At 47.0% G+C, this 25716-nt stretch overlaps 1 protein-coding gene across 1 annotated transcript in view; it reads right to left on the bottom strand.

Annotated features, from left to right (window-relative positions):
• The window catches only part of ANO2 (anoctamin 2), a 324331-nt gene that overhangs the window by 250386 nt on the left and 48229 nt on the right, over positions 1-25716 (bottom strand). The window contains exon 3 of the mRNA XM_065923366.1: positions 11581-11679. Coding sequence (XP_065779438.1) covers positions 11581-11679 — 99 coding nt within the window. The remainder of the gene's footprint in view (positions 1-11580; positions 11680-25716) is intronic.

Here is a 25716-nt window from a genome sequence, read left to right as displayed (position 1 = left end):
TCCTTCCTGCCTTGGAATCATGTTCCTTCCCGAGATGCAAGGAATCGAGGCTGCAGTGATTGTCTATCACCGACAGGACAGGCTGCTGTCCCCATTTCATCGGTAAAGAAACTGAGGCACAGAAAGTTTTACTAACATGCCCAATGTCACGCAAACATTAGGAGATCCAACGGCACCCAAAGATCAAGGGAAGGGTATAATCAACCATATGCTGCTACTGCTTAGTCACTCAGTTGTGTCTGACTCTCTGAGGCCCCGTGGACCTCTGCCAAGCTCCTCTGTCCACGGAATTCTCCAAGCCTCTTGCATCTCTTGCATTGGCGGGTGTTTCTTGCAACCCACATCTCTTGGGTCTCCTGCATTGGCAGGCAGATTCTTTACCACCAGCACCACCTGGGAGGGCTTCCCCAGTGGCTCAGTGGTAAGGAATCCACCTGCAATGCTGGAGACCCAGGCTCGATCCCTAGGTCAGGAAGATCCCCTGGATGAGGGCATGGCAACCCACTCCAGTATCCTACCCTGGAGAATCCCATGGACAGAGGAGCCTGGTGGGCTACAGTCCATAGGGTCACAAAGAGTCAGACATGACTGAAGCGACTGAGCACGCATGCACTCAGTGGGAAGCCCACAACCATATGAAACATAAACAGAATAATCTTGATTATCCACAAGTCCCTCATCTACACTGATCTAAGAGGGCCTCTCTCTGCAACTCGTAGGAAAAGCAGAAACTAGCCAAAAAGATGGAGAGTGAGCTCAGCTATGAGCACATGTCTGCTTATACCTGTGACCCCACAGACACTAGCCCAGACCATATTCCCCTTTCCATGTATCTGTATTTTCCTCTGTGCTCTGAAAATGATCACCTGCTCAACTTTCATTTCAAAAAGCTCAGACACACAGGGAAGCCAGAGAGTATGGAAGGTCGCCCCACAAACAGGACTGGGGTGGACGCTGCTGGACTAAAGAAGTTATGAAAAAGAGGGGCTCACAATGCAGCAGAACGCCTCCATGGTTCTCCTGTTCCACTGGTACCCGAGGGCACCGAGAGAGAGGGATGCAGGCAGACACGCGGGCACTGAACCCAGATCTGAGGGTGCACAGATCTGGTTACCTACTCCGTGCACAAGCCTAGTTACCTACTCAAGCAGACGCTAAACCGCCCATCAATCCAGATGCAAAGAGCACTGGGAGCCACTCTGCTCAGCTGCATGCTAGAGCCCAGAGGAGCCCCGTGCCCACCAAGAGCAGGGGCTCCCCAGTTCCTCCACCCCACCCTGTGCCCATAGCCAATGTCCTGTCCACAGCCTCGCCAAATGCAGACAGCGATGTATTTACAAAACGCACATTCTCTGAGGTCTAACTCTGGATTCACTTATGGTTTTTAATTACATTTTCAACGTCCTCTACACATGAATGAATGTTTGCTGACTTTAAAAATGTGGGCGAAAATCCAAACTACTTACATGACTGATGAGTCCCTTCCAGCCCCACCCCTGGCTCCCGCTGCAGCCTCAGTCCCCACCCACCCCACCCCCTCACCCCCTGTTCCCAGTCTGTGCTTCACACACACTGGCCTCCTCCCAGCTCCCTGCACAGGCCAGGGTCTTCTTATGTGGGGTGGGAAGACATGTCCTTCCCTCTCCCAGGAAGGTTCTCACCTGCCCTCCCTACCTGCAAACTCCTACCCAATCCTTGGGTCTCAGCTCAAATGGACGGACCCTTCTGGTACCTGCACACCCTCCCCCCATCTGAATTGGTCTCCTCCCATTAGCTCTCTGTCTACCCTGATCTTTGCTTCCAGTGCCTCCCAGCTCATCACCAGCTATTTACCTTCTGAATCCTCCCCACACCGAAGCCATATGGGGCCAAGACCAGCTGTAGTCACCACTGTATCACCAACCATCAGCAGAATATCTCAGACATAATGATAATTATTCACTGAGTGGATGGATGGATGGGTGAATGAATGAAAAACATGATCTTTCCAAGGTCTAGAGCTCCTTACACACAACCCAGCCCCGTTCCAGGTACAATTAGGCTATTTCTAAATGTTTTTTTGGTAACTGACGGGGCTACTGAGGACCCAGATCAGGGATGGCTGCTATGGTCCATGTACCACAATGTTGCCTCCCCCGCCCCCTCGCAGACCACCCTGAGGGACCACAGCATCCTTCCAATGCTCTTGAATGAAGACTCAGAACCCATCTCAGCATCACTCTGCAGTAAGCCAGGACCAATGAACCAGGCTGGTACATGAGATCCATCCTTTCATTCGTCATCAAATGTTGGTTTACTGCTTGCTCTGTACCCAGGCCTGTTCTAGGTGCTGCTGCTGACAGGAGGAAACAAAACCGGTGCCCTCCTAGAGCTTCCAGTGTAGTGAGGATAGAGACAATAAAACAGAGATACAAATACACTACTCAGCATCCAGCAGTCTGAGTATTAAACACACACACACACACACACACACACACACACACACACGAGAAGGGGATGGAGAGAAGAGAGACAGGGGCCCACTTCACACAGGGTAGTCGGATATGTCAGCCTGTGCAGAGACTCTGGTGGAGTGGGGGAGTGCCTCCTGGTATCTGGAGGGCCTCAGGCAGAGGGAAGTCAAGCAAAAGGCCCAGAGAGGGAAACAGGCTTGTATTCTGGACGATCTGTGCGGCTGGGGTGCAGTGAGCAGGTGGGCAGGAGGGGGAAGTTCCTTTCTGTATCAGAGGTGACTGATACGGCATCAACTCAGAGTCCCTGAAGAGACACGGTCACTCCCAGCTCCTCTCTGACCAACAGCCCTTTACTGTCCACAGCAGAGATCACATAGCACCCTCAGGTTCCAGCCTGCCCGCCCCCACCACCGGAGAGCGCTGGTCCACGGCGGCACTCTGTGCACTCCGTCCTCATTCTCAGGGCTCGGATCCGTGGTGCGCTGGGAAACGCTTACCAGCCACCTCCGTGTGTGGGGCTGGATGGCTAACATGTAGCTGTCACTGATTCCTATGGTGCAAATACGCCCACTATGGCCAATTTCAGTCAGCGGTATAATGACCAGCTTGCAAATTTTCTGAAAATGTATCAGACCTCAAGAGCCATTATAAACCAGCATATCTCTGATCCCAGTTCTTACTGAGTAAGAAGAGCTCTGCCCATGAGACCCACGTACCTGAGGCTGACCGCCCCCTCCTCTATCCCTGCTCCTCTCCTCCCCTGCCCCTCCCACCTACCCCTGGGCAGCCACGGCCCCTGCCCCCTTGTCTCCCATTGGGAAAGCGACCACATATCCCAGCTACTCAGTCTTGTTTTACTCTACTGGGCAAATTCTATCAAGTGCCCTCTGCTCTCAGCCCACCAGGATCCAGGGCCCTGCCCACCCATCTGGCACGTGCTGCCCCAGTTCAGTCGGATGTGAGGCTTTCAAAAAGGAAAACCACCACTTCTCTTTCAATTTTTTTCAATCACGAGCCTAAAAACAACTAAATTTTAAAAACTGCAAATTCACTTCCCATTCATGTTTTTGGCATCACTGTTTTTGAGCCCTGAGTCAGGTCTGTGGTCTTGCCAGGCCTGCATGCACATCCAGAAGGTGGCCCCAAGCCATCGCAGGTTCCACACGGAAACAACGGCATGGAGGTGGCATCAATTTGTTTTTTTCCGATTTTTAAAGATGAGAAGCATTACAGAAAACAAAACCGAATAAGTAAAAGTGTTCTGCACTCTTTCCAGCCTATTTAAATAGCAATCAAAGAGCATGCACCAGAGACCATAAAGATATCAAATACAAACCCAACCCCACATCACTATTAAAAACAAATGCTTGGGAATAGGCAGTGACAACAAGAAGAGGACCTCACCCACAACCCATCAGTATAAACAGCTATCCCTCTGGTTCATTCAAAAATCATCAAGATATTTGTAATAATCGAAAGAATCTGTCCTGAAAGGCATCATGAAGGCTGAGTAGTCAGTGGCCCTCCTCCAAGGATAAAGGATCTAGAATATCTCAATCTTCAGTAAATTTCATGGAGTTTCTGGTCACCAGGGAAGAATCACTAAACTATCAAAATAATCCCAAAGAGGAATTCAATCACTACTTGATGAAGGAAGAAGAGGGTCAAGGTGAGGAGGGGAAAGAATGTGATTCTGTTTCTTAATTTTGCATGGACAAATGACCACTGAGCCACGAGGAAAGCCCCCGATCTAGTCCATAGTAATGAAAAACTAAAAAATTTAATGCTTTGTCTCTCCAACTTAGGATTAATTTAATTAATTTAAATTAATTTACGGTTAATTTAATTTACTTAACCTAGGATGTAATTTCCCAGAGTACATTCTGCAGACGATTGGTTCTCCCAAAATATTAACAGACATTCAGTAGGAAAGCAATTGAACAAAACTGAACCATTTCCTCTACATCACGGCAGGAGGGGCTTTCCCGGCGGCTCAGACAGTAAAGAATCTGCCTGCAATGTAGGAGACCCGAGTTTGATCCCTGGGTTGGGAAGATCCCCTGGAAAAGAGAATGGCAACCCACTCCAGAATTCTTGCCTGGAGAACTCCATGGATAGAAGAGGATGATATATATATGTATGTATATATCAAATATATATACATAATATATGTACACACATATGGTTGGATGGCATCACTGATGCAATGGACATGATGTTGGGCAAACTTCGGGAGATGGTGAGGGACAGGGAGGCCTGGCATGCTGCAATCCATGAGGTTGCAAAGAGTCAGACACGACTGGGCAACTGAACAACAACAACCCTGTTAGTTCTGTTTCTCTAGAGAAACCTTACTAACCCAAGCCTCAAACCTGGATAACCGAGAAGGCAGAGGTTCTGGCCTGGCTGAGTGGGCATCAGGAACCTGGAGAGGGTCTTCCCTTGGAATTTTTACAGAAGTCACAGTTACCAAATCAGAATTTCTAAGAGCCTGCAATAAGTAATGGAGCACAACTTCCAATAATTTAGGAAGCTTAATGGAATTAATATTTTACTCCTAAGGGGCCACAGCTTAACTAAAATGCCACATTTCTTTGCTCTTAAACTGGAATTTTACTTAGTCCAGTGTGGTAACACTGATTTTCTCACTCTCATCAGAAAATTCTTAATGGCAATTCTATACGATTTCAGTTCATGAAAATGAGAAGATGGGGCTCCCCTGGTGGCCCAGTGGTTAAGATCTGTGCTGCAAGGCAGGGGACATGGGTTTGCTGCTGGATGAACCTGATGCATTAACACAAGAATGGACTCCGTCATCTCGTCTTCATCAGTTCCCGGGAGGTGGCTCGTGGGGGATAAGTGGACGTCAGGGGTGTGCGTGGCGGAGACGGGTGGCGGGTGCTCGTTCATATGTGTAAAAACGTGATGTATACCTATGGCTGGTTCACTTTGCTGCACACCAGAAAGTAACACCATATGGTAAAGCCACTCTCCCCCAATAAAATATTTTAAATAAGATAGGTGAGAAATAAACATAGATATTGACCACAATCTAGACAGGCCACCTGGGCAAAGAGCAGAGGTCAGAAAGCACGCACTGCAAACCTTCCCAGGCTGCTCGGGGCCAAAGGCCAGGCCTCCCGCCTCTTTCCTGTGCAGGGACCCTGAGTGTCCCTCACAAAATACTGGCTCCTCTGTTGTTGTTTTTGGAAAACAAACACTTCCTTCCAAGATTCCCCCTCCCGGTTAATATCTGTGCTCAGGACTCCGTGTCCCTGGACTCATTACTGTGGATTTGTCCAGGTTCGAGATCTCAATTTTGGGATTTCCTCCCCATCTTCCCGGTCTCTCTGGACCCTGCTGAGTTATGATCCGGCTTCCACCAGCCCGGAAGATGCTAAGTGACCCCACCCCATGCCTCAGTCTTCCTCTTTGCTCCCCCTGCCGCCAGGACACGGATCCTTGCAAACGTGGTTACTCTTTGGAGTCACTTCCCAAGCCCATTAAGAAGACAGGAGGGACTTCCCTGGTGGTCCAGTGGCTAAGACTCTGCACTCCCAATGCGGGGGACCCAGGTTCAATCCTTGGTCAGGAAACTAGATCCCAAATGCCACGACTAAAAATAAAATAAAATTTAATTTAATTTAAAAAAAGATCCCACATGCCACAACTAAGACTCAACACAGTCAAATAAATTTTTTTAAGAGAGGGAAAAACACCACTGGACCCAACACTAGGCCTGTGGAGGTCAGCCTCACCCCCATGCTCCTTTCTCACCCCAGAAACTGGGTTTAACTCCCACCCCCACTCCTAGACTTCGCTCTCAGACTCACTTTTGCAAGCAAATGCATGCCACCCAGCACACCATGCTGTCTCCCCCTCTCATGGTTATGGCATCCTCCTGGGATGTCAACTACTTGCCACTGCATTCTGTGAATAGGAAAATGGTCTGGAGCCCTGTGGCAGAAGGATGCCAGGGTGGCCCACCTGTGTGGGGTCTGGGGACTCACCACCACGGGGACAAGTTCCTTCTGTTACATCTGCAGCCTCATCAGGGCCACCCCCTGGCTTTGCTCTCCCAGACTCCTGGGACCAGCATTCTCCCAGACGGAAGCTGTGCCATGCTAATGGGCTGCTACCTGGCGCAGTATTTAATCTGATGGGCTTCCCAGGTGGGGCTAGTGGTAAAGAAACTGCCTGCCAACTCAGGAGATGGAAGAGATGTGAGTTCGATCTCTGGGTGGGGAAGATCCCCTGGAGGAGGGCATGGCAACCCATTCCAGTATTCTTTCCTGGAGAATACCCATGCACAGTGGAGCCTGATAGGCTACAGACCTATCGCGAAGAGTCGGACACAACTGAGCGATCTAGCACAGCGTGTCTGACTGTGGGCACTCCTCCTGTGGTGCACTTAACTGTGAACTCTGAGGGCTCAGACTGTCTCTGAGTCCCTCAGCGTCTCTCCACAGACCCCCTTCCGCCAGGAGCTCCATCGGTGTTGGCTGCCTACTGCATCAGGAGGGAAGGTGACTGGGGAACGAGGGATTGAGAACACACATAAAAACATTTGAGAACACAGACAATAGTAAACGTCTGCATTCCCACAGCAGCGGTTAAGACCTGGATCCTTACAACAGTCTTCTAGGAAAAACAGGGCAGGTGTTACTATGCCCACTTCACAGATGAGGAAAGTGAGGCTCTGCAAGATGAAGTGACATCCCCAAGTCACATAGCAAGTGGGTCCAGGACCAGAGCTGGAAGGCTGGTCTCTCAAGGACTTGTCTGATGCAGAGTCTACCAGGCTATGGCTCCAAACCAGGAAGGAAGGATGGGAGAGTCCGTCAATGGGTGAATGGATAAAGAAGACATATATATATATGTGTGTGTGTGTGCGTGTGTGTGTATAAAGACATACATATATTTTAAAATTTATATAATGCATTTTAATATATAACTATTATATAAATATATAATATAATACAGTATATATTATATAGATTACAATATATTATAATATATAATATATAAATCATAATATATTTATTTATATATACAAATACATAAAATCTTCTTTATCCATTCAATATCCATTATATCAGCGCTTCCCAGGTGGCGCTAGTGCTAAAGAATCCTCCTGCTAATGCAGTAGATGAGAGAGACATGGGTTCAGTCCCTGGGTTGGGAAGATTCCCTGGAGAAGGAACTAGGAACCCACTCCAGTATTCTCGCCTAGAAAATTCCATGGACAGAGGAGCCTGGTTGGCTACAGTCCATGGGGGTTGCAAAGAGTCAGGTGTGACTGAGCACACACACACACACACACACACATTATATATCTCTATCCATTGTTATATATATAAGATTTTATATATCCACACACAGATCCAATGGCATATGATGCAGTCATAAGAAAGAAGGAAATTCCACCATTTGCAACACCACGGATGGACCTGGAGCACATTATGCCCAGTGAGAGAAGTCAGAAAGAAAAATACTGTACGATATCACTTACATGTGAAATCTAAGAAGCCAAACTTGTTGAAACAAAGGGGTCCTTCCACAGACCCACTCCTTTGAGATCATGTCGAACTCTGACTCTGCCCAAACGAATTCACCTCCATTTTCAAATTTTGAGCAATCATGTTTTCAATGCATATATTGTATTTCTTAATAATATTATGACCAAGAAGTTTATCATACTAATTTTTCAGTGTAGTTTGTTGCTTAAAATAATATAATCATCCAAATATTATTACACTACTATTAACTAGGCTTCAATATATCAGTGTTGATTTCATTGTGTTAAATGTACACTTGTAATAAAATAGCTGCAAACCTTAAAAAAAATGGTGGCTACCAGGGGGTAGGGCTGGAGGGATAAGACATGATGTTTAAGGATACAAGCTTGCAACACATAGTGAACAGACCCTAGAGATCTAATGCACAGCACAGAGAATAATCCCAACAATATTGTATCATAACCATCAAACTTGTTAAAAGACTGGAACTTAAAGATTCCAGCCACTGAAAACAAAGCATAATTTTGTAACATGACAAAGATGCTAATTACCGCTACAATGGCAACCATATTACAATCTATACATGGACCAAATTAAGACAGTTGTACAACTTAAATTTACACAAGGTTATACTTCAAATGGGGCTCCCCTGGGAGCTCAGATGGTAAAAAATCTGCCTGCAATGCAAGAGACCTGGATTCAATCCCTGGGTCTGAAAAAACCCTCTGGCGAAGAGAATGGCAACCCACTCCAGTATTCTTACCTGGAGAATCCCATGGATAGAGGAGCCTGGTGGGCTACAGTCCACTGGGGTCACAGAGTCAGACACAACTGAGCAACTAACATTTCACTTTCACTTCATACATCAAATATATTTAAATTATAATTAAAAAAAAAAAAAAGAAACAGAAGGCAGCTCCAAGATAGCTTTATCATAATACATCCTTGTCCTAATCACCTTACCTGCAAATTCAAGTGCAGGCACATCCTACACGATGGATGGTAAGTTCCAACAGGCTGAGGATTTGGGGACACATAGGCTCTCAGGGCAGGCATGCCCTATAATGAGAACTATGCTCCAGCAGCTATGAGCTTGTGGAAGGACACGCAGAGACCAGAGGGGCCAGAGGCCAGCACTGCTTAGGGGCTGAGACCAGGAATGAGGAGGAGGAGGAAGTGATGGGTATGGATGGATGTTCAAGAACAGGGAGGGAGGTTAGGAAGAGGCACCAGTAACAAAGTGGGAGGGGGAAGAAGAAGGGACAGAAGAGCAGGCGGGGGAAGGAAGGATGGAAGACACTAGCAACGGAGAAGAGGCGAAGAGGGGAGAGGAGAAGCAGGACCCACACTTCTCCTGGGTCTCTACGTTTCCTGCTAAAAGGATCGTCCTGGGGAACAGAAGCACTAGCAAGGGCATCAGAGTTTGCTCACCTTCTGTCCAGGGATCAGCCAGCAGAGATAAAAACATAGGCAGCAAGATACAAATCGAAGAAATTAAGAGAACGTTAGCTATTCAGATAAGCCAGAGAAAGGAGAAGAAATATATATATTGAAGACAGAAGGAAGAGAAACAGAAGGTTAGTTAAGTGAGGACACCACCAGAGGGAAGTGGACGCCTCCACCCAAGGCTAACTTAGGTCGTGCGGCCAGCAGACCGGGAAAGCATCAGAGGAGCCAAGGTCCAGATTCAAGACGGCGCCTGCAGCTGAGGACGAGGGGTCAGGAGACAGAGGGCAGAGCAGTGCAGTTGAAGAAGAGAAGGTCACAGCATAGTTCTTGTGAAACGGAGATACTCGGGCGTGTGACCCCTAAACATGTACCTCTTATTGGCAAGACGTCTGTAGCTATATTTATGCCCATGTTTGTTCACTGTTCAGCAGTTATTTGTCCACTTTCCATGGATGTGCTATCCATCTTAGTAAGTCTATCAGAAAAGAACCCACAGGCTTCATCCTTCTTGAGTAAGGGGTGATAGGGCATCACACAACACGGTATGTGATGGATGATTTCTGATGGGGCCACAGATCTCTTGTAGTGAGGACGGTGTAAACACAGTCCACGATGCTAATCCAAATGTTTTGCTGACTCTGTCACTGATCGTGGAGAGGGTGACGAGAAGGCAGGTGATGACAGTGGTTGTACAGAGCGCAGCCAATAGGAATTTCTGTTAATGACGGGGAGGGTGGACATGATGATGACGAAGTTGTGATCTCTGCAAAGCTAGGTCAACACTTGTGAGATAAGATGTGTGTTTGTGTGTGTGTGTGTGTCTGTGTGTGTGTGTGTCTGTGTGTCTGTGTGTGGAAGAGAGGGAGAGGAACTGAGAAACAGAGATCGCCCACAGATCACTCCTGGTTAAACCAGAGAGTCGCCTGCCTTGGGGCCTTTCCTAGAAACACCTCAAATGTTCAAAGTCAATAACCATCTCTTTTCCCTAAAATACTTAATAAAAAAAAAGAAGAGCAAACCTGCAGAAATCTGTGGACACACTTCCTTTTTCTTTGGAGATATTTGCTGGATTTTCTTACGCAAGGAAGCTGTCACCCAGGAATTCTCCAGGAAATTTTTTAAATTATATATAGGCTCTAATGGCTGAAAAGGACCTCGAAAATCATCTAAACTGTGGGACTTTCCTGGGGATTTTTTTTTCCCCACAATACTGCTGCTAGAGCCTTGCTCCACGCCAGCCAACAAGATCACAGTCCCAGGTGGGCCAGGGCATGAACACTGCGATCAACTCACGTGAGAAAGAACCTTCTATTTTACAAAAGCCACGGTCACACTACACGTAGTGACAGTGTCATAAGCAGGAAAGGTGTCTTCACAGCAAGTCTGGCGAACCCACACCTCCCTGCATGCTCCCATCAGCAAGGCTTGCTGTCCACTCTCATTGCCGCATGTGTGCATGCTCAGTTGTGCCTGACTTTGCGACCCCATGGACTGCAGCCTTCCAGGCTCCTCTGTCCACGAGATTTTCCAGGCAAGAATACTGGGGTGGGTTGCCGTTTCCTACTCCAGGGACCTTCCAGACCCAGAGGTTGAATGCACATCTTCATCTCCTGCATTGGCAAGCAGATTTTTTTTACCACTGCGCACTCTAAAGAAAAGCCTGGGACCTTTCCCAGTGGTCCAGCGGTTAGGTTTCACCTTCCAATGCAGGGGACGGAGTTCAATCACTGGTCCGGGAGCTAAGACCTCACATGCCTCATTGCCAAAAAAAACAAAACATAAAACAGAAACAATATTGCAACAAATTCAATAAAGACTTTTTAAAAAAGATTACAGACCAGTGATCTGGAGTGGGGGGGGGGGACGGGGGGGGGGGGGGGGAAAGACATGTCTGGCTGGGCTGGAAGGAAGGGAGACGGGGGTTTAAGAAGTTGAAAAGCTGGACCACGGCAATGACCAGCTTCTTGCAGAGCTCATGTCAGCAATACTCTGAGGTGACACTGTCTCCCAAGTCCCTTCTGCCCAACCTTGGGGTCCCCAGGGAAGCAAGCGTGATTCAACTTCACAAGACCCACGTCCCACCCAGCCCCGTTCCCGACACTGCTCATATCCATCCAGCCCTCGAGAGACCCCAGAACCCGGGAGAAACATGCTCATACTTTCTTGGTGGGAACTTTGATCTTCAAGAATTCTGCCTCTCGGGCCAGCACCTGCCACGGGGCGTGGATCCGGACGAAGACGGAGCCCTGGCTTTTGCTCTGGAAGGGACAAAGAAGAAGAAACAGCAGCGTTTAGGAGGTCATAGCTTACATTCCGAGCTCTCCGAATCTTCCAAACAAGAAGCCCAGACGTGTTATTTCTTCCGTTTCTGGTTTTTGTTCTCTTTATACCTCACTGGGGGCCAGCCCCCTCCCACCATACCCCATTCATTGCTTCTGGCTCAGAAATGCTCTCACCCAGAGAGGGGAAGCATTCCCAAACAGTAGTCCCTGGAGGTCTGGGGACTTCAGAGAAAAAGAGGAATTAAAACAGTTGTGTTCACAGGTATAAAATGTAAGCCATTACAGTTTTCACAGAAATCCCATTAACTTTTCTTGGTTGAAGTGTTGTTGATTTATAATACTGTATTGGTTCAGGTGTTCAGCGTTGTGATTCAGTATTTTTGCAGATCATATTCCATCACCGGTTATTACAAGATAATGGGTATAATTCCCTGTACTGTACAGTAAACCTTCATCAGCTATTTTCTAACTGGGAGTTACTGCAGCTAGTTGGTTTACCCCTGCTGGCTTCAGTGAACAGTCTGGAACCTGCCTCCATACTGATATTTTCAGTAAATATTAATATTTTATATTATAATTAGTAATTTAATAAAACAGTATTAAATTTTTATTTTTGTTCTATGATTTTTCTGTGTCTCAGCCCAAATCACAAAGGGGTTCATCTAGCCTATAAGGGGCTCCCAGGGGGCTCAGCAGTAAAGAATCTGCCTGCAGTGCAGGAGACTCGGGTTTGATCCCCAGTTTAGGAAGGTCCCCTGGAGAGAGAAATAGCCACGCCAGTATTCTTGCCTGGAGAATTTCAAGGACAAGAGGAGCCTGGCTGGCTATAGTCTGTGGAGTCGCAAAGAATCAAACATTACTTAGCAACTAAACGACAACAACAAAAGCTAATGATAAAAATAATAAATGCAAATGGTACAACTCAATATAATATCATAAAAAATAAATCATGGCCAGGATTTTGTGTGAATATGGCTGTGAATTTAGGTCCCAGGACATATCATTCTCTGAGTGCACTGATTTCACTCAAAAAATGTAAAATAAGGAAAGGAGATGCAGTGATGAATATCTGAAAACTAGGTTTTATTGACTCAGCAGCTCATTTGGCCCCAGGCAGTGTCTGCTATAAAAATTGGTCCGATTACAACATGAAGCTATTAGTTTCTTCTCATCTACAAAGAAAACCTCAAATTTTTTTCAGAACAAGCACACAAAGGCGGGGGGGGGGGGGTGGGGAGACACTTTCTGACATTAATATAATTCATTTCATCACTAAAGAATAAAAAAAGGCCAAAACAAGTAGGAAACAAAGGGCAAAAGCCTCATCATTGGTGTGAAGCTTCTAAAACTACCTGCAAAATCAATTACAAACACTGTGTTCACAAAAAAAGCATCACAGGTCAATAGGGCAACTCCTCATCCAATGACTTCTGGGAATCCCAAAGCCCCGTGAGATGCTGGCCCATGTGCCACTGACAGTTAGGATAATGCAGCCAAGGGCAGAGCGAGGACCGGGTCCTGGCCACCGTCCTCTGCAAAGAGACGAGCTCGCAGCTTCTTGTCCCATTCTCACCCGCCCCCCACACACGTGGTACAGGGGAAAGCAGGCTTTGTTGGTTTCCTGAGCATCTCATGAAGCAGGATGCACAGAGACCAGGGCCAAAAAGGCACCAACATTGTGGGCAGCGAAAGGAATGCTCTCACAGAAAAGCAGCAACAGCCCTCTGCAAAGTCATCCTCATAGACCAGTTGGTGTTCGCCAATACAGGTCTCGGTTTAGCACTGAAGATGCCATTGAGGCAGCCACGCACACCATCCCAAGTGCCGGGCAGAGAACCAGGTGGCTGGGAGAAGACTGCCTTTCCCACCCAAATGACAGTCAGTTCACGGGCACGGGTTCACGGGTTTCTGAGATGATGAATAAGGCAAAAAGACACTTCATGATGCTCATAATGCAAGTGACGACTGTCTCTCTGATTCTTAATGGCACTCGATGATCCTTTCGATAATTAAGACATCCAGAAGCTACCTCCACCTTGGGGATGAAAGCTGCTGACTTCTAAGGAGGGAGAAGAAAGAAGAAAGCAGGATTTCACAAGAAGACGGAACCGTGGTCTGAAAGCCTTGGATGGTCTAAAGTTGACAAGTGCCTAAAAACAACACCCATCACCAAGATGCATCTTTATTGAGTAAATTGTGTGCCTAGATGGAGAGCAGAGGTTGTGTGCTTCGCTCACAGAATATGCACGGGGGACCATCACCTTCACCTCTACCTTACGGTTGAGCAGGGAAAATTCAAACAATTTGTCCAAAGTTACACAGATAGTAGGATTTTTAGAAAAAAGGATTCAAGGGACTTCACTGGCGGTTCACTGGTTGACTCTTCGAGCATCTATGCACGGGGCTTGTGTTTGATCCCTGACCTGGGAACTAAGATCCTGTATGCTACACAGCATGGCCAAAAATAAAGTTATATTTTTTAAAAAAAGGCCCCGAATTCAGGCAGGTTATGCTCCACCTGGTGGTTTTTAGAACATCTATTGCACATAGTTAAAAACCACATCCAAGGGCTGCAAGAGAACATAAAGACATGCCTTAGACTAATATTGAATCAAAGGATGAGAGGCATCAGAGAAGCAGTCCTAAGAAGAGATACAGAGTCTTTGAGACGCTAAGTGGACACAGTTCAGACAAAACCCTGGAAAGTGCCTTTCAGTGAGAAATCTCTGTCTGTCTATGACACAATACCGGGACTGCTAGACGGAGTCATCAATTACTTGCTGCTACTTCAAATGGTAATTTAAGCTTTTCTAATTTAGTGAAAAGCAAGAGGAAGACAGAAACCATCTGTGGAGCTGACCTGAAGCCCCAGAAATGACGTTTTCAGTGAAAGATGGCAAAGGGTGCCACCATCCTTCTCTCTAGGATGAAATCATGACTATTATTGATTTTAAAATATTTGGTTTCATCTTTGTTTTCAAATTGTGGCAAACCCCTTTTTCACCTTTATCTGGAAGTGGTGCCTCAAGTGTGCACCAAATGTCCAGTAAGCAGCTGCAGATGTTTGAGCAGGGTCAGGAGGGCCAGGGTCCACCTGTGGTCTTGGTGTCAGACTGCTAGCTGTCCCTGACAGCCATTCTTCTCTTCTCTATTCTTCTCTATTGGTTTGGCTGCACTGGGTCTTAATTGTGTCATGCAGGATCTTTCCTTGCAGTGCATGGACTCTAGTTGTGTACGCAGGCCTAGTTGCTCAGCAGAATGTGGGACCTTGTTCCCAAACTGGGGCTCAAACCCTCATCCCCTGGTGGATTCTTAACCACTGGACCATCAGGGAAGTCCCTCCTTTATTTTTTAACCAAGCACATGGCCTTCCAGAATGCAGACAGCATCCCCCTTGAAGTTAGGTGTAACCATAACACTAATTCCTAGCCAATGTGGTACAGGTCAGGGGTGGAGCAGCTCCTGGAAACTCCCTGCAAAGACACAAGTGGATGATTTCTGCCCCTTCATCCTCTTCCCTATCACTGAATCTACAGCCTGAAAGACAGATACAAGTGTCTTAGACCTCAAGGTCAAAGTCAAGGCCAGAAATAGCAAAGTATCAAGAGAAAAGTTGGATTCTGACTCTCTGGATTGTCCCAGCCAACCTGGGCTGCCTCTGGGATTTTGATGTGAAAGGTAAATCTCCACCTTGTTGAGCCCCTGTGGTTTTAGAGGCTCTATGAACTGCAGCCCAACCGTATATTAAATTATGAAAATTGTTTCCCAACATGGACGCCTTCGGCCCCTCTAACAAAGCAAGGTGCTTCTCCATTCTGCTCAAATGGAACCAGTTTCAAAGGAAAATAAAAGCTGGAATGCAGTTGCACTGGTGCTAACATCTAGTCATCATGTTTCTTTCATGCCATGCGACATTGTTACCTTCTCATAAAAAAAGCAACACCGAGCTGATGTGAAATATTAGCTGGTGTGACTGGCTATGTCTGCTGGAAAAAAAAAAAAGCAAAACATGAAAATCCCTCACAGAACCATCACCAAATGCAAAAGCTCTTTTTAACTAACCTAGGAATCAAAAGTTGGAGGTTAACATAGATTGAGCTAAAAAAAAACAAAAAAAGTTCCCTGTTCTCCAGGTCCAGCTGACTTCCATTCTGCCCTGGATTTGAATTCCTTTAGGGCAGCAATCCCCAACCTCCTTGGTACCAGGAACCAGTTTCATGGAAGAAAAATTTTCCACAGACCAGGTTAGGGGAGCAGGGGTGGTTTCAGGATGATTCAAGTGCATTACATTTATTGTGTGCTTTATTTCTACTGTCATTACATCAGCTCCACCTCAGATCATCGGGCTTTCAGCATAGGCGTGCATGCATGCTAAGTCACTTTAGCCGTGTCTGACTCTTTGCAAACCCTATGGACTATAGCCCACCAGGTTCCCCTGTCCACGGGATTCTCCATGCAAGAATACTGGAGTGGGTTGCCATGCCCTTCTCCAGGGCATCTTCCTGACCCAGGGGTCGAACCTGTGTCTCATAAGTCTCCTGCACTGGCAGGCAGGTTCTTAATCACGAGAGCCACCTGGGAAGCCCCTCTTCAGCATAGGATGGGAATAGAAAGAGCTTGGGCTTTGGATTCAAGTAGATTAGGACCTGGATCCTAGATTTTATAGCTGTAGGGCAAGTCACTTAACCAAGACAGCCACAGTTTCTTCCTGTGAACAAGGAAGAGGAGAAACACTGCAGAGCTACTAAGAGGAACCGAGGTACTGAACGTGAGATTCCTGCTGTGATGTCTGAATGTGGACCATTCACCAGGTGTCAGCCACTGAGAAGACTGAGGATCCACTCTTTCCAATCAAGGTGACAGCTTTTTGACTGCAGGGACAGGGTCTGACGCTTCACTTGTGCTCCCCAAGCACCTGGCACAGGCTGGACACAGAATAGGTCCTCTCAGAGCTCTTGCAAATGATAGAATAGACTGGTAGCTCAGACGGTAAAGAATCTGCCTGCAATGCGTGTTCGATCCCTGGGTCAGGAAGATCCCCTGGAGGAGGGCATGGCAATCCACTCCAGTGTTTTGCCTGGAGAATCCCATGGACAGAGGCGCCTGGTGGGCTACAGTCCGCTGGGTCATAAAGAGTCGGACATGACTAAAGTGACTTATGCGCTCCTATTGGATTAAAATCCTGGTTTGCTAATTGCCTTGAAGTTTTTGTGTGCTCAGTTACTCAGTCATGTCCGACTCTTTGAGGTTCATGGGCTGTAGCCCACCAGGCTCTTCCGTCCATGTAATTTTCCAGCAAAATACTGGAGTGGATTACCATCTCCTACTCTGGGGAATCTTCCCGACCCAGGATTGAACCCACATCTCTTGCATCTCCTGCACTGGCAGGTGGAGTCTTCATCACTAGTGCCACGTGGGAAGTTTGCTCAAAGTTTCCTTTGTCTACAAAGGATTTTCAAAATGTCCCATGGACCTACGGGAATCCGCTGGTTTAAAGTATTATTCACCTCCAGAATCTGAGGACATGGTCAGAAAGCATTACTTTGTGAAACCAACCTGAAATTTAACATTAAAGTATAAGAAATTAGGCATCAGAGCATATAATCCATCCCTAGAAGAGACTTCATAAATAAGTCATTACGGTGACTGGAGGGGATCCAGTCCTAAATCTCACCAGGCAACTAAAATTCAAGTTCATGTAAAATAAGCTGTAACATATAATTTGGTTGTGGTCATCAGAGAAAGGAGAACCAACTCACAAAAGTTTCTCTAAGAAAGACAAATGCATCCATCTCGGGGATGCACCTATCCCCGGGGTAACAAATGGGAACTGCATGACAAGGCAGGAACCTCCCTCCAGCTCAACTGAAAGGCCTCATAAAGCCATGCAGCTCCTTTCACTGTTACTCCATAAAAAAAAAAAAAACACTAAAAATTCTGTCTCTCCAGTTCTTGGGTTTCAGGAGGAAGCACCCAAGAGAAGGCTGTCAATGCTCTGGACAGAGGAAATGGACAGTCCTCAGCCGTCACCTGACTCTTAGCTCTTTCAGTCTCTCAATGTGTATTGTCAGCTGGTTTTCCTCACCTCTAAGTAAGGAGATCCAACCAGCCCATCCTAAAGGAGATCCTGGGTCTTCATCGGAAGGACTGATGCTGAAGTTGAAACTCTAATACTTTGGCCACCTCATGCGAAGAGCTGACTCACTGGAAAAGACCCTGATTCTGGGAGGGATTGGGGGCAGGAGGAGAAGGGGGTGATAGAGGATGAGATGGCTGGATGGCATCACCATGAGTTTGAGTAAACTCCGGGAGTTGGTAACAGACAGGGAGGCCTGGCGTGCTGCAATTCATGGGGTCACAAGGAGTCGGACACGACTGAGCGACTGATCTGAACTGAACTGAAGTAAACCAACAGAAACCTGAGTACATAGGAGGCAAAGTCAGGTCCCCATCTTGAACCTGTGCCCTAACTCATCTTTAAAGAAGATGTGATACATATATACAATGGAATATTCCTCAGCCATTAAAAAGAATGAAAGAATGACATTTGCTGCAACATGTATGGACCTAGAGAGTGTCATACTGAGTAAAGTAAGTCAAACAGAGAAGGAGAAATATCATATGACATCCCTTATATGTAGAATCTAAAAACAAAATACACAAATGAACTTACAAAACACAAATAGACTCACAGACTTAGAAAACAAACATGGTTACTAGGGGTAAGGGATAGTTAGAGACTTTGGGGAGGTCATGTCCACACTGCTGCATTTAAAATGGATAACTAACAAAGACCTATCGCATGGCACATGGAACTCTGCTCAATGTTATCTGCCAACCTGGGTGGGAGATGGGTTTGGGGAGGAGTGGATACATCTATGGACAGTGACTGCAGCCATGAAATTAAAAGACACTTGCTCCTTGGAAGAAAAGCTATGACAAACCTAAACAGCATATTGAAAAGCAAAGACATCACTTTCCCAACAAAAGTTTGTATAATCCAAGTTATGTTTTTTCCAGTAATCATGTACAGATGTGACAGTTGGACCATAAAGAAAGGTAGGTGCCAAACAATTGATGCCTTCAAATTGTGATGCTGAAGAAGACTCTTGAGAGTCTCCTGAACTGCAAGGAGATCAAACCAGTCCATCCTAAAGGAAATCAGTCCTGAATGTTCAAAGGAAGGACTGATGCTGAAGCTGAAGTTCCAATACTTTGGCCACCCGATGCGAAGAGCCAACTCACTGAAAAACACCCTGATGCTGGGAAAGACTGAGGGCGGGAGAAGGGGGTGACAGAGGATGAGATGGTTGGATGGTGTCATCGATTCAATGGACATGAATTTGAGCAAACTCTGGGAGACAGTGAAGGACAGGGAAGCCTGGCGTGCTGCAGTCCATGGGGTCACAAAAGAATCAGACACGACTGAGTGACTGAACAACACATGTAGGGCTGAGTCCCTTCACTGTTCACCTGAAACTACCTCAACATTGTTCATTGGCTAAACCCCAATACAAATAAAAAGCTTACAGTTAAAAACATTAAAGCAGATCCAACAGCAAGCAGACCTGATCACACATGTTCTGTCTAGTAGTCCTGGTATTGCTCAAAGTTTCCACCTTACCAGGAGCCCTTATACAGACCTCTTAGGAGGGCATCTTTGTTCCTCTCGGTAGCCCCAGGTCCTCACTGCATCTGCAGGTCACCACTCCCATCCCTAGAGGTCTACTGCATCGGCATGAGCATATCCTGATGCTCACAAAACACAGTGGAGCTGAACTGGAGCTGGAGGTTCCTGGAACCTCTGTGCCTTATAGGATTGTAAGGGTGTTGCTGCATTAAGGAAAAGAATAAGAGATGCTCTGATGAATAAAGGAAGTCTTGGGTCTCTCTACTTGCCAGCCATCAGACTTCCACATGCTATTCAACACCTCTGTACTGACGGCTCAAAGCAGGGCCAACTGACGGCCATGGTGCATTTCAGAAGATAGAACTGACTTGGCCTGAGGACTCTGGAGTTGGAGAGCCCTCCAGCAATGCTTTACATCTTTCTCAAGTAGCAAATGAAGACCCAGAGCTCAGGAGGCTGAGTTGTTGGGTTATGGACATACAGCTAGTAGCTGGGTCAGGAATGGAATCCAGGTCTCCCAGATCATGGTCCATCCCCTGGTGCTCATGACAGCAGCACATACCCAAGGGCTCTCAACCCATCCAGGGCAGTCCCGTGTCCCTCTCCCTTCATGAGAGGTTAGGTAGATAGGGGACAAGGGGCTGGGATGGGGGAAATCACGCCCCCAGCCACCTCTCTCTGGAGCTCCAGCCACCACTCAAAACCCTCGTTAGGGACCAGAGGTCATGCACTCCTGGTGAGGTTATCCATATTGTTTATATCTCATTGTTGTTTTCAAAGATTGCATGTGGCTGCACCAGACCATGTCCTCCCGCTGGAGAGACAGGAGTGAATGGGAGGCAGTCCCAGCCAAACGCTGGAAACCGATACTCCACAAGCCTCCTTTCCCTGCAGCCCGGCCAAGCCACCCCGACGCTAACCCCAGACGCCTGCGTGTGCTCCAGGCCCAGCCCTGCCGTGAGAACACCAGCTGCAGTGCATCGAGGCCCCAGATCGAGGCTACCAGGGTGGGCGGTGGGGAGACGATAAAGGAGGCCAAGGGGGGCAGACACCTCCCAGATGTCACCAACCCAGGTCACCTCAGATCTATGAGGACCGAGGAGGGTGAGACAACCCCCCTGCCAGGGGCTCCCATGTTCTCAGATCACCAAGGTTGATGTCCACGCAGCTGGACAAGTGACACCAGGTGGCCTGAAACTGTGGCCAGTGCAGCCATCATTCCAGAATAAGGAGAAGGGTGGGGTGCATGTAGAGCTGAGAGCAGAGAGTGCCTCATTCCCCCTGGAGGAACACCTGGTCTACCCATGTCATTATTAAGACCAAAGTCTTAACTTCCTGCAGGAACTTCCAACCCATGGTCTGGGGACAGGCTCCATCCAGATGTCCTGAAGACACAGTGGCTTGGAATTAAGTTCAGCGAAGAACTTCCTGACTGGCAGAAGAAAGGTGAAACCCTGCTTTCGTTGGAGGCCCGGGATGATTCTCCTCTCTAACCGTCTCCTCCCTGGGCCAATAGGAGAATGCATGCGTGATCGGCAAAGATGGAGGGCAGGACCAATTGCCCATGAACCCTGTCCCAGGGATCACCCCCCAAAATAGCAGCAGCATGACTGCTTTCATGGGAAAGGCTGCTCCTAGTCCCCAAGCAAAGACTGGGAACAGTCCAGCCAGAGTTCTGTAGAGATGGAAACCCAGCCACTCTTTTCACAATTTTGTCAAAGAGCCATCACCAGAAGTTCCTGGGAGTGGGAGGCAGCCTTCCGTGCTAGGTGGACCCCTTGGGTCGGGTACCAGAATGGACAGGCACCCAGAAGAGATGATCTCTGGACCTGGCCACACAGGATTTAATCTCTGCACAGAAACCACTGTGCTCCAGAGAGAAGCCACCTAGGAAACCTCTGTTCAAGTCCAGGTGAAGATGAATTGGGGAGGGGGGAAGCTGGAAAAAATTAAGGAGTCAGATCCTCTTTTACACCAAGGGCCAAGAAAGCCAGTTCCCCATCTAATCTTTTAGCTACAGGGTCCCCCAGGGCAACCCAGCACTCGGGAAGGACTGGGACCACATGAGGTGTCAGCAACAGAGTTGGATTAAGTGTTCCCTGGGCTTCTGTCCATCTCCAAAACCCACAGAAGCAGTGGGGGAAATCGTCACCATTGTCATGGTCATGGAAAGATCACGGGTACTAGGGTCTGAAGACTTACAGGGTCTTGGGCCCCACCTCTGTCACTTCCCAGCTGCATCATTTTGGGCTTTGTTTTTTGTTTTAAAGATTTTTTTTTTTTTATGTGGCTCATTTTTTAAAGTTTTATTGAATTTGTTACAATAAGGCTTCTCTTTTATGCTTTGGGTTTGGGGGCTGGGAAGCATCTTAGGGGAATCTTAGACCCCCAATCAGGGATCGAACCTGTATCTCCTGCGTTGGAAGGAGAAGTCTTAACCACGGGACCACCAGGGAAGTCGCTGCCACAACATTTTCAGCAAGTCACCAAAGCTCTTAAAACTCAGAGGCACCATTAAAATAATTGTGGTGGTGGTTTAGCCACTAAGTCGTGTCCGACTCTCGAGACCCCATGGACTGTAGCCCACCAGGCTCCTCTGTCCATGGGATTTTCCAGGCAAGATTACTAAAGTGGGTTGTCATTTCCTTCTCCAGGGGATCTTCCCAACCTATGGATAGGTCAACCTCAGGTCTCCTGCATTGCAGGCAGATTCTTTACCAACTGAGCCACCAGGGAAGCCCATTAAAATAATTGTAATGATTAATAATACTACCTGGAGGTAGTATTATTAGGTAGTCCTACCAGAAGGAAGGACTCTACAAGGGACTCATGGAATCTTTTGGGGGTAGTGGATACACTCATTACCTTGATTATGATGGTGGCTTCATGGGTTTGTACATATGCCCAAACTCAACAGATTAGATCATTTTAAATATGTACAGTTTATTATAATCAATTATGCCTCAATAAGGCTAGAAAAAAAGATATGCAAAAATGTAAAATAATGCCATGCTTTCTTACAATTTTTTTGCTTTGAAAAATATTATTTTTCATTAAGATATGCTATTTGTGTTTATTTATGCTAAATAAAAATATTATTTAAAATATGTTATATATAGCTGTTGTTGTTTAGTCGCTAAGTCATGTCTGACCCTTTGTGACCCCTTGGGCTGTAGTCTACCAGGCTCTGTCCATAGGATTTCCCAGGCAAGAATACTGGAATGAGTTGCCATTTCCATCTCCAGGAGATCTTCGATCCCTTCTCGACCCAAGGACCAAACCCAAGTCTTCCTGCATTGCAGGCAGATTCTTTACCACTGAGCCACCAGGGGGGCCCTATATATGGTTAGTTTTTAGTTAAGAAGTAGGCATTGGGCTTCCCAGGTGGCTCAGTGGTAAAGAATCTACCTGCCAATGCAGGAGATGCAAGAGATGAGGGTTTGATCTCTGGGTCCGAAGATCCCCTGGATGAGGAAATGGCGACCCACTCCAGTATTCTTGCCTGGGAAATCCCATGGACAGAGGAGCATGGCAGGCTCCAGTCCATGCAGTTGCAGGGTCAGAAACTATTGAGCACATACATATACAAAGTATTCAAAAGCTAGTACTGATTCTGTGATATCTCAGAATCAAATGAGATTATACGCAGAAAAGTGAAGTGTGTTGCAAACTCCAAAGTATGTATTAATATAAAAGGATTTTTAAAGAGAAAGTTCAGGGGTTCAGTTCAGTTCAGTCGCTCAGTCGTGTCTGACTCTTTGCCACCCCATGAATCGCAGCACACCAGGCCTCCCTGTCCATCACCAACTCCCGGAGTTTACTCAAACTCATATCCATCGAGTCGGTGATGCCATCCAGCCATCTCATCTTCTGTCGTCCCCTTTTCCTCCTCCCCCCAATCCCTCCCAGCATCAGGGTCTTTTCCAATGAGTCAACTCTTCGCATCAGGTGGCCAAAGTATTGGAGTTTCAGCCTCAGCATCAGTCCTTCCAATGAACACCCAGGACTGATCTCCTTTAGGATGGACTGGTTGGATCTCCTTGCAGTCCAAGGGACTCTCAAGAGTCTTCTCCAACACCACAGTTCAAAAGCATCAATTTTTCAGTGCTCAGCTTTCTTCACAGTCCAACTCTCACATCCATACATGACCACTGGAAAAACCACAGCCTTGATTAGACGGACCTTTGTTGGCAAAGTAATGTCTCTGCTTTTTAATATGCTGTCTAGGTTGGCCATTGCCAAATCTCTGCCACGGGACTCAAAGTGCAGAGCATCTCCTGCCCCTTGACTTCCACGGGATGCTCCCACGCTTCTTGGATCCCACTTGAGAGAAATCATATCTGAGCCCACCCACCAAGGCTATAGTTCCTGGCTTACCTGAACACCCCCGAGTGAAGTCAAAGAGTTTTCCCTGGGATTTTAGAACATGGGAATAACAGACAGAACAGAATCCAGGAGTCAGAGACCAAATTTCTACCCAAGAAGAGGATAAAACTCCAAACACCCAGAAGATGTTGGCAGAAAGGAGAGGGCCTCTCCCAAAACCGGGCTCCCGACACAGAGGCCCAGCCCCAAACAGAGGGGAAAAGGTCATGGATAAACCAGAGGAAAATACTGCCCTTTCTGATTCGTCACAGAACAATTTTGGACAGTCAACAGTCCCCAAGTGGAATCAGATGTTGCAGACGCCAGCTCTCAGCAACCCCTCACCCCGCCAGGATACTGAGAGCATGTCAAGGCCCAGAGAAATGGAAGGCAGCTGCCGGGCAGGGGGCTGGGTGGCGGATACTGATAGATACCTTGATCAAGGATGATTGACAGGTCCTGACTGGGCTGGGACAGTTCCAGGTTATTTCTTCTGCCCCACTGTTCTATCCAGTGTGACATCTTAGTTAATATCACCCAAAAAGTCCCAGATTGGCCAATGAATCATAGAGTCACCCTATGGATCACCAAGTTCAATAGCCATCATACTTTTGGGCAGGAAAACCCAGTATCTCCTTCCTGACCTGCATGTGATAAATGTCCCATGCAGAGAAAAGCATTTCCGGGCATTTAAAAGCCCATCATGTTACCTCTAAAAGTACCCATCTCTCTCATTGTTCCTCCTAACTCAAAACTTATGTCATTTGTTGATTTAGATGCTTGTCTTCCCTCTGAACACTTCTATAAAACCTTCAGACCATCAGTCATCAACTCCCCTCGCCTCCCTTCCAAAAGATGTGGCCTTGCTGTGTCTGGGCAGTGACGCACCCCTCCCTAAAGGAATAGCTCTACTGTTTCCTACGATTCAATCATCCTAGCATATTTCAATTCAACAAGTATTTATTAGGCAACAACCGTGTGATCAGCAATGTGCTAAGAGTTAAGGGCACACAGAAGAAATATAAACTGTCATACGGCTTCCAGTCTCCTTGGAAACCAGATAAATGATATCTAACACATGAGACAAATGAATAACATCAAGACTGGGGTGATTAATGCCCAAATGGGCAGGACAGCTAATGAACGCTCATTTGTTGGCCGTCTCCCCTTTCACTCATCAATAATTGCCAGGTTTTAAGCCCAGAGAAATATGCCTCCCGGTTCTCAGTTGCATGTTTGACTCCAACACCAATTCCAAAATCATCCCCCATCACAGCTATTGGTTCTGGAATATGTTTGTAATGCAATCGGAACCGATTAAGATATGAGGAAATGTTGGCTAGGGTTTCAGGACAAAGCTGCTTTCTCTTTCTGCCAAAACCCTGGGGAGAACAGTGGCCGTCAGGGGAAGGCCTGGGTCAGCCAAGGGACCACTGCGTAGGCAGAGGATGGAATGGACTCTGCAAAAGGTTGAGCAGAAAGGTAAAGAAATAGGGGGTCCTTGGGGACATCCTGTGAGTTGCTGGATCAATCCTCCTCAGACCTACTTTCTGATTACATGAGATTATAAATACCCCTTGTTTTGTTTTTTAAAGCAGTTGAGTTGGATTTTCCGTTAACAGAACCAAGAGTTCTCAATGATGTAAGAAACCAGTGGGAGAGCTGACTCTGGGCTGGAGAGGCCAGAAAGGAGGCCCTGAAGGACAAGGAACTGACTTCAAATATCATGACTGGATTTACATATGCAAAATGGTGTGGGTGGCATCAGTGAAGCTAGGGAGCCAAGGGCTGAGAAGCGGCACCATCCACTATGTTGCCGTTGCCCATGAACCTCACAACAGCGACCTTGATGGGTCAGCCCTGTGTGTTCCCCTGGATTCATTACATCTTCAACAAGATAAACAATAACAAGTTCTCCATCAGGGAACCCTGAGAGAATGCCTCCCTCCTTCTCCTTTTCAATGGAGCTGGGAACCGCTTCCTATTTTCCAGCGAGACTGGAAGTGCAGCAGACAGGC

This window comes from Muntiacus reevesi, chromosome 1, assembly GCF_963930625.1.
Source record: "Muntiacus reevesi chromosome 1, mMunRee1.1, whole genome shotgun sequence".
NCBI lineage: Eukaryota > Metazoa > Chordata > Mammalia > Artiodactyla > Cervidae > Muntiacus > Muntiacus reevesi.
The sequence above is the reverse complement of the archived record's forward strand: the minus strand, read 5'-3'. Positions and strand labels throughout refer to the sequence as shown.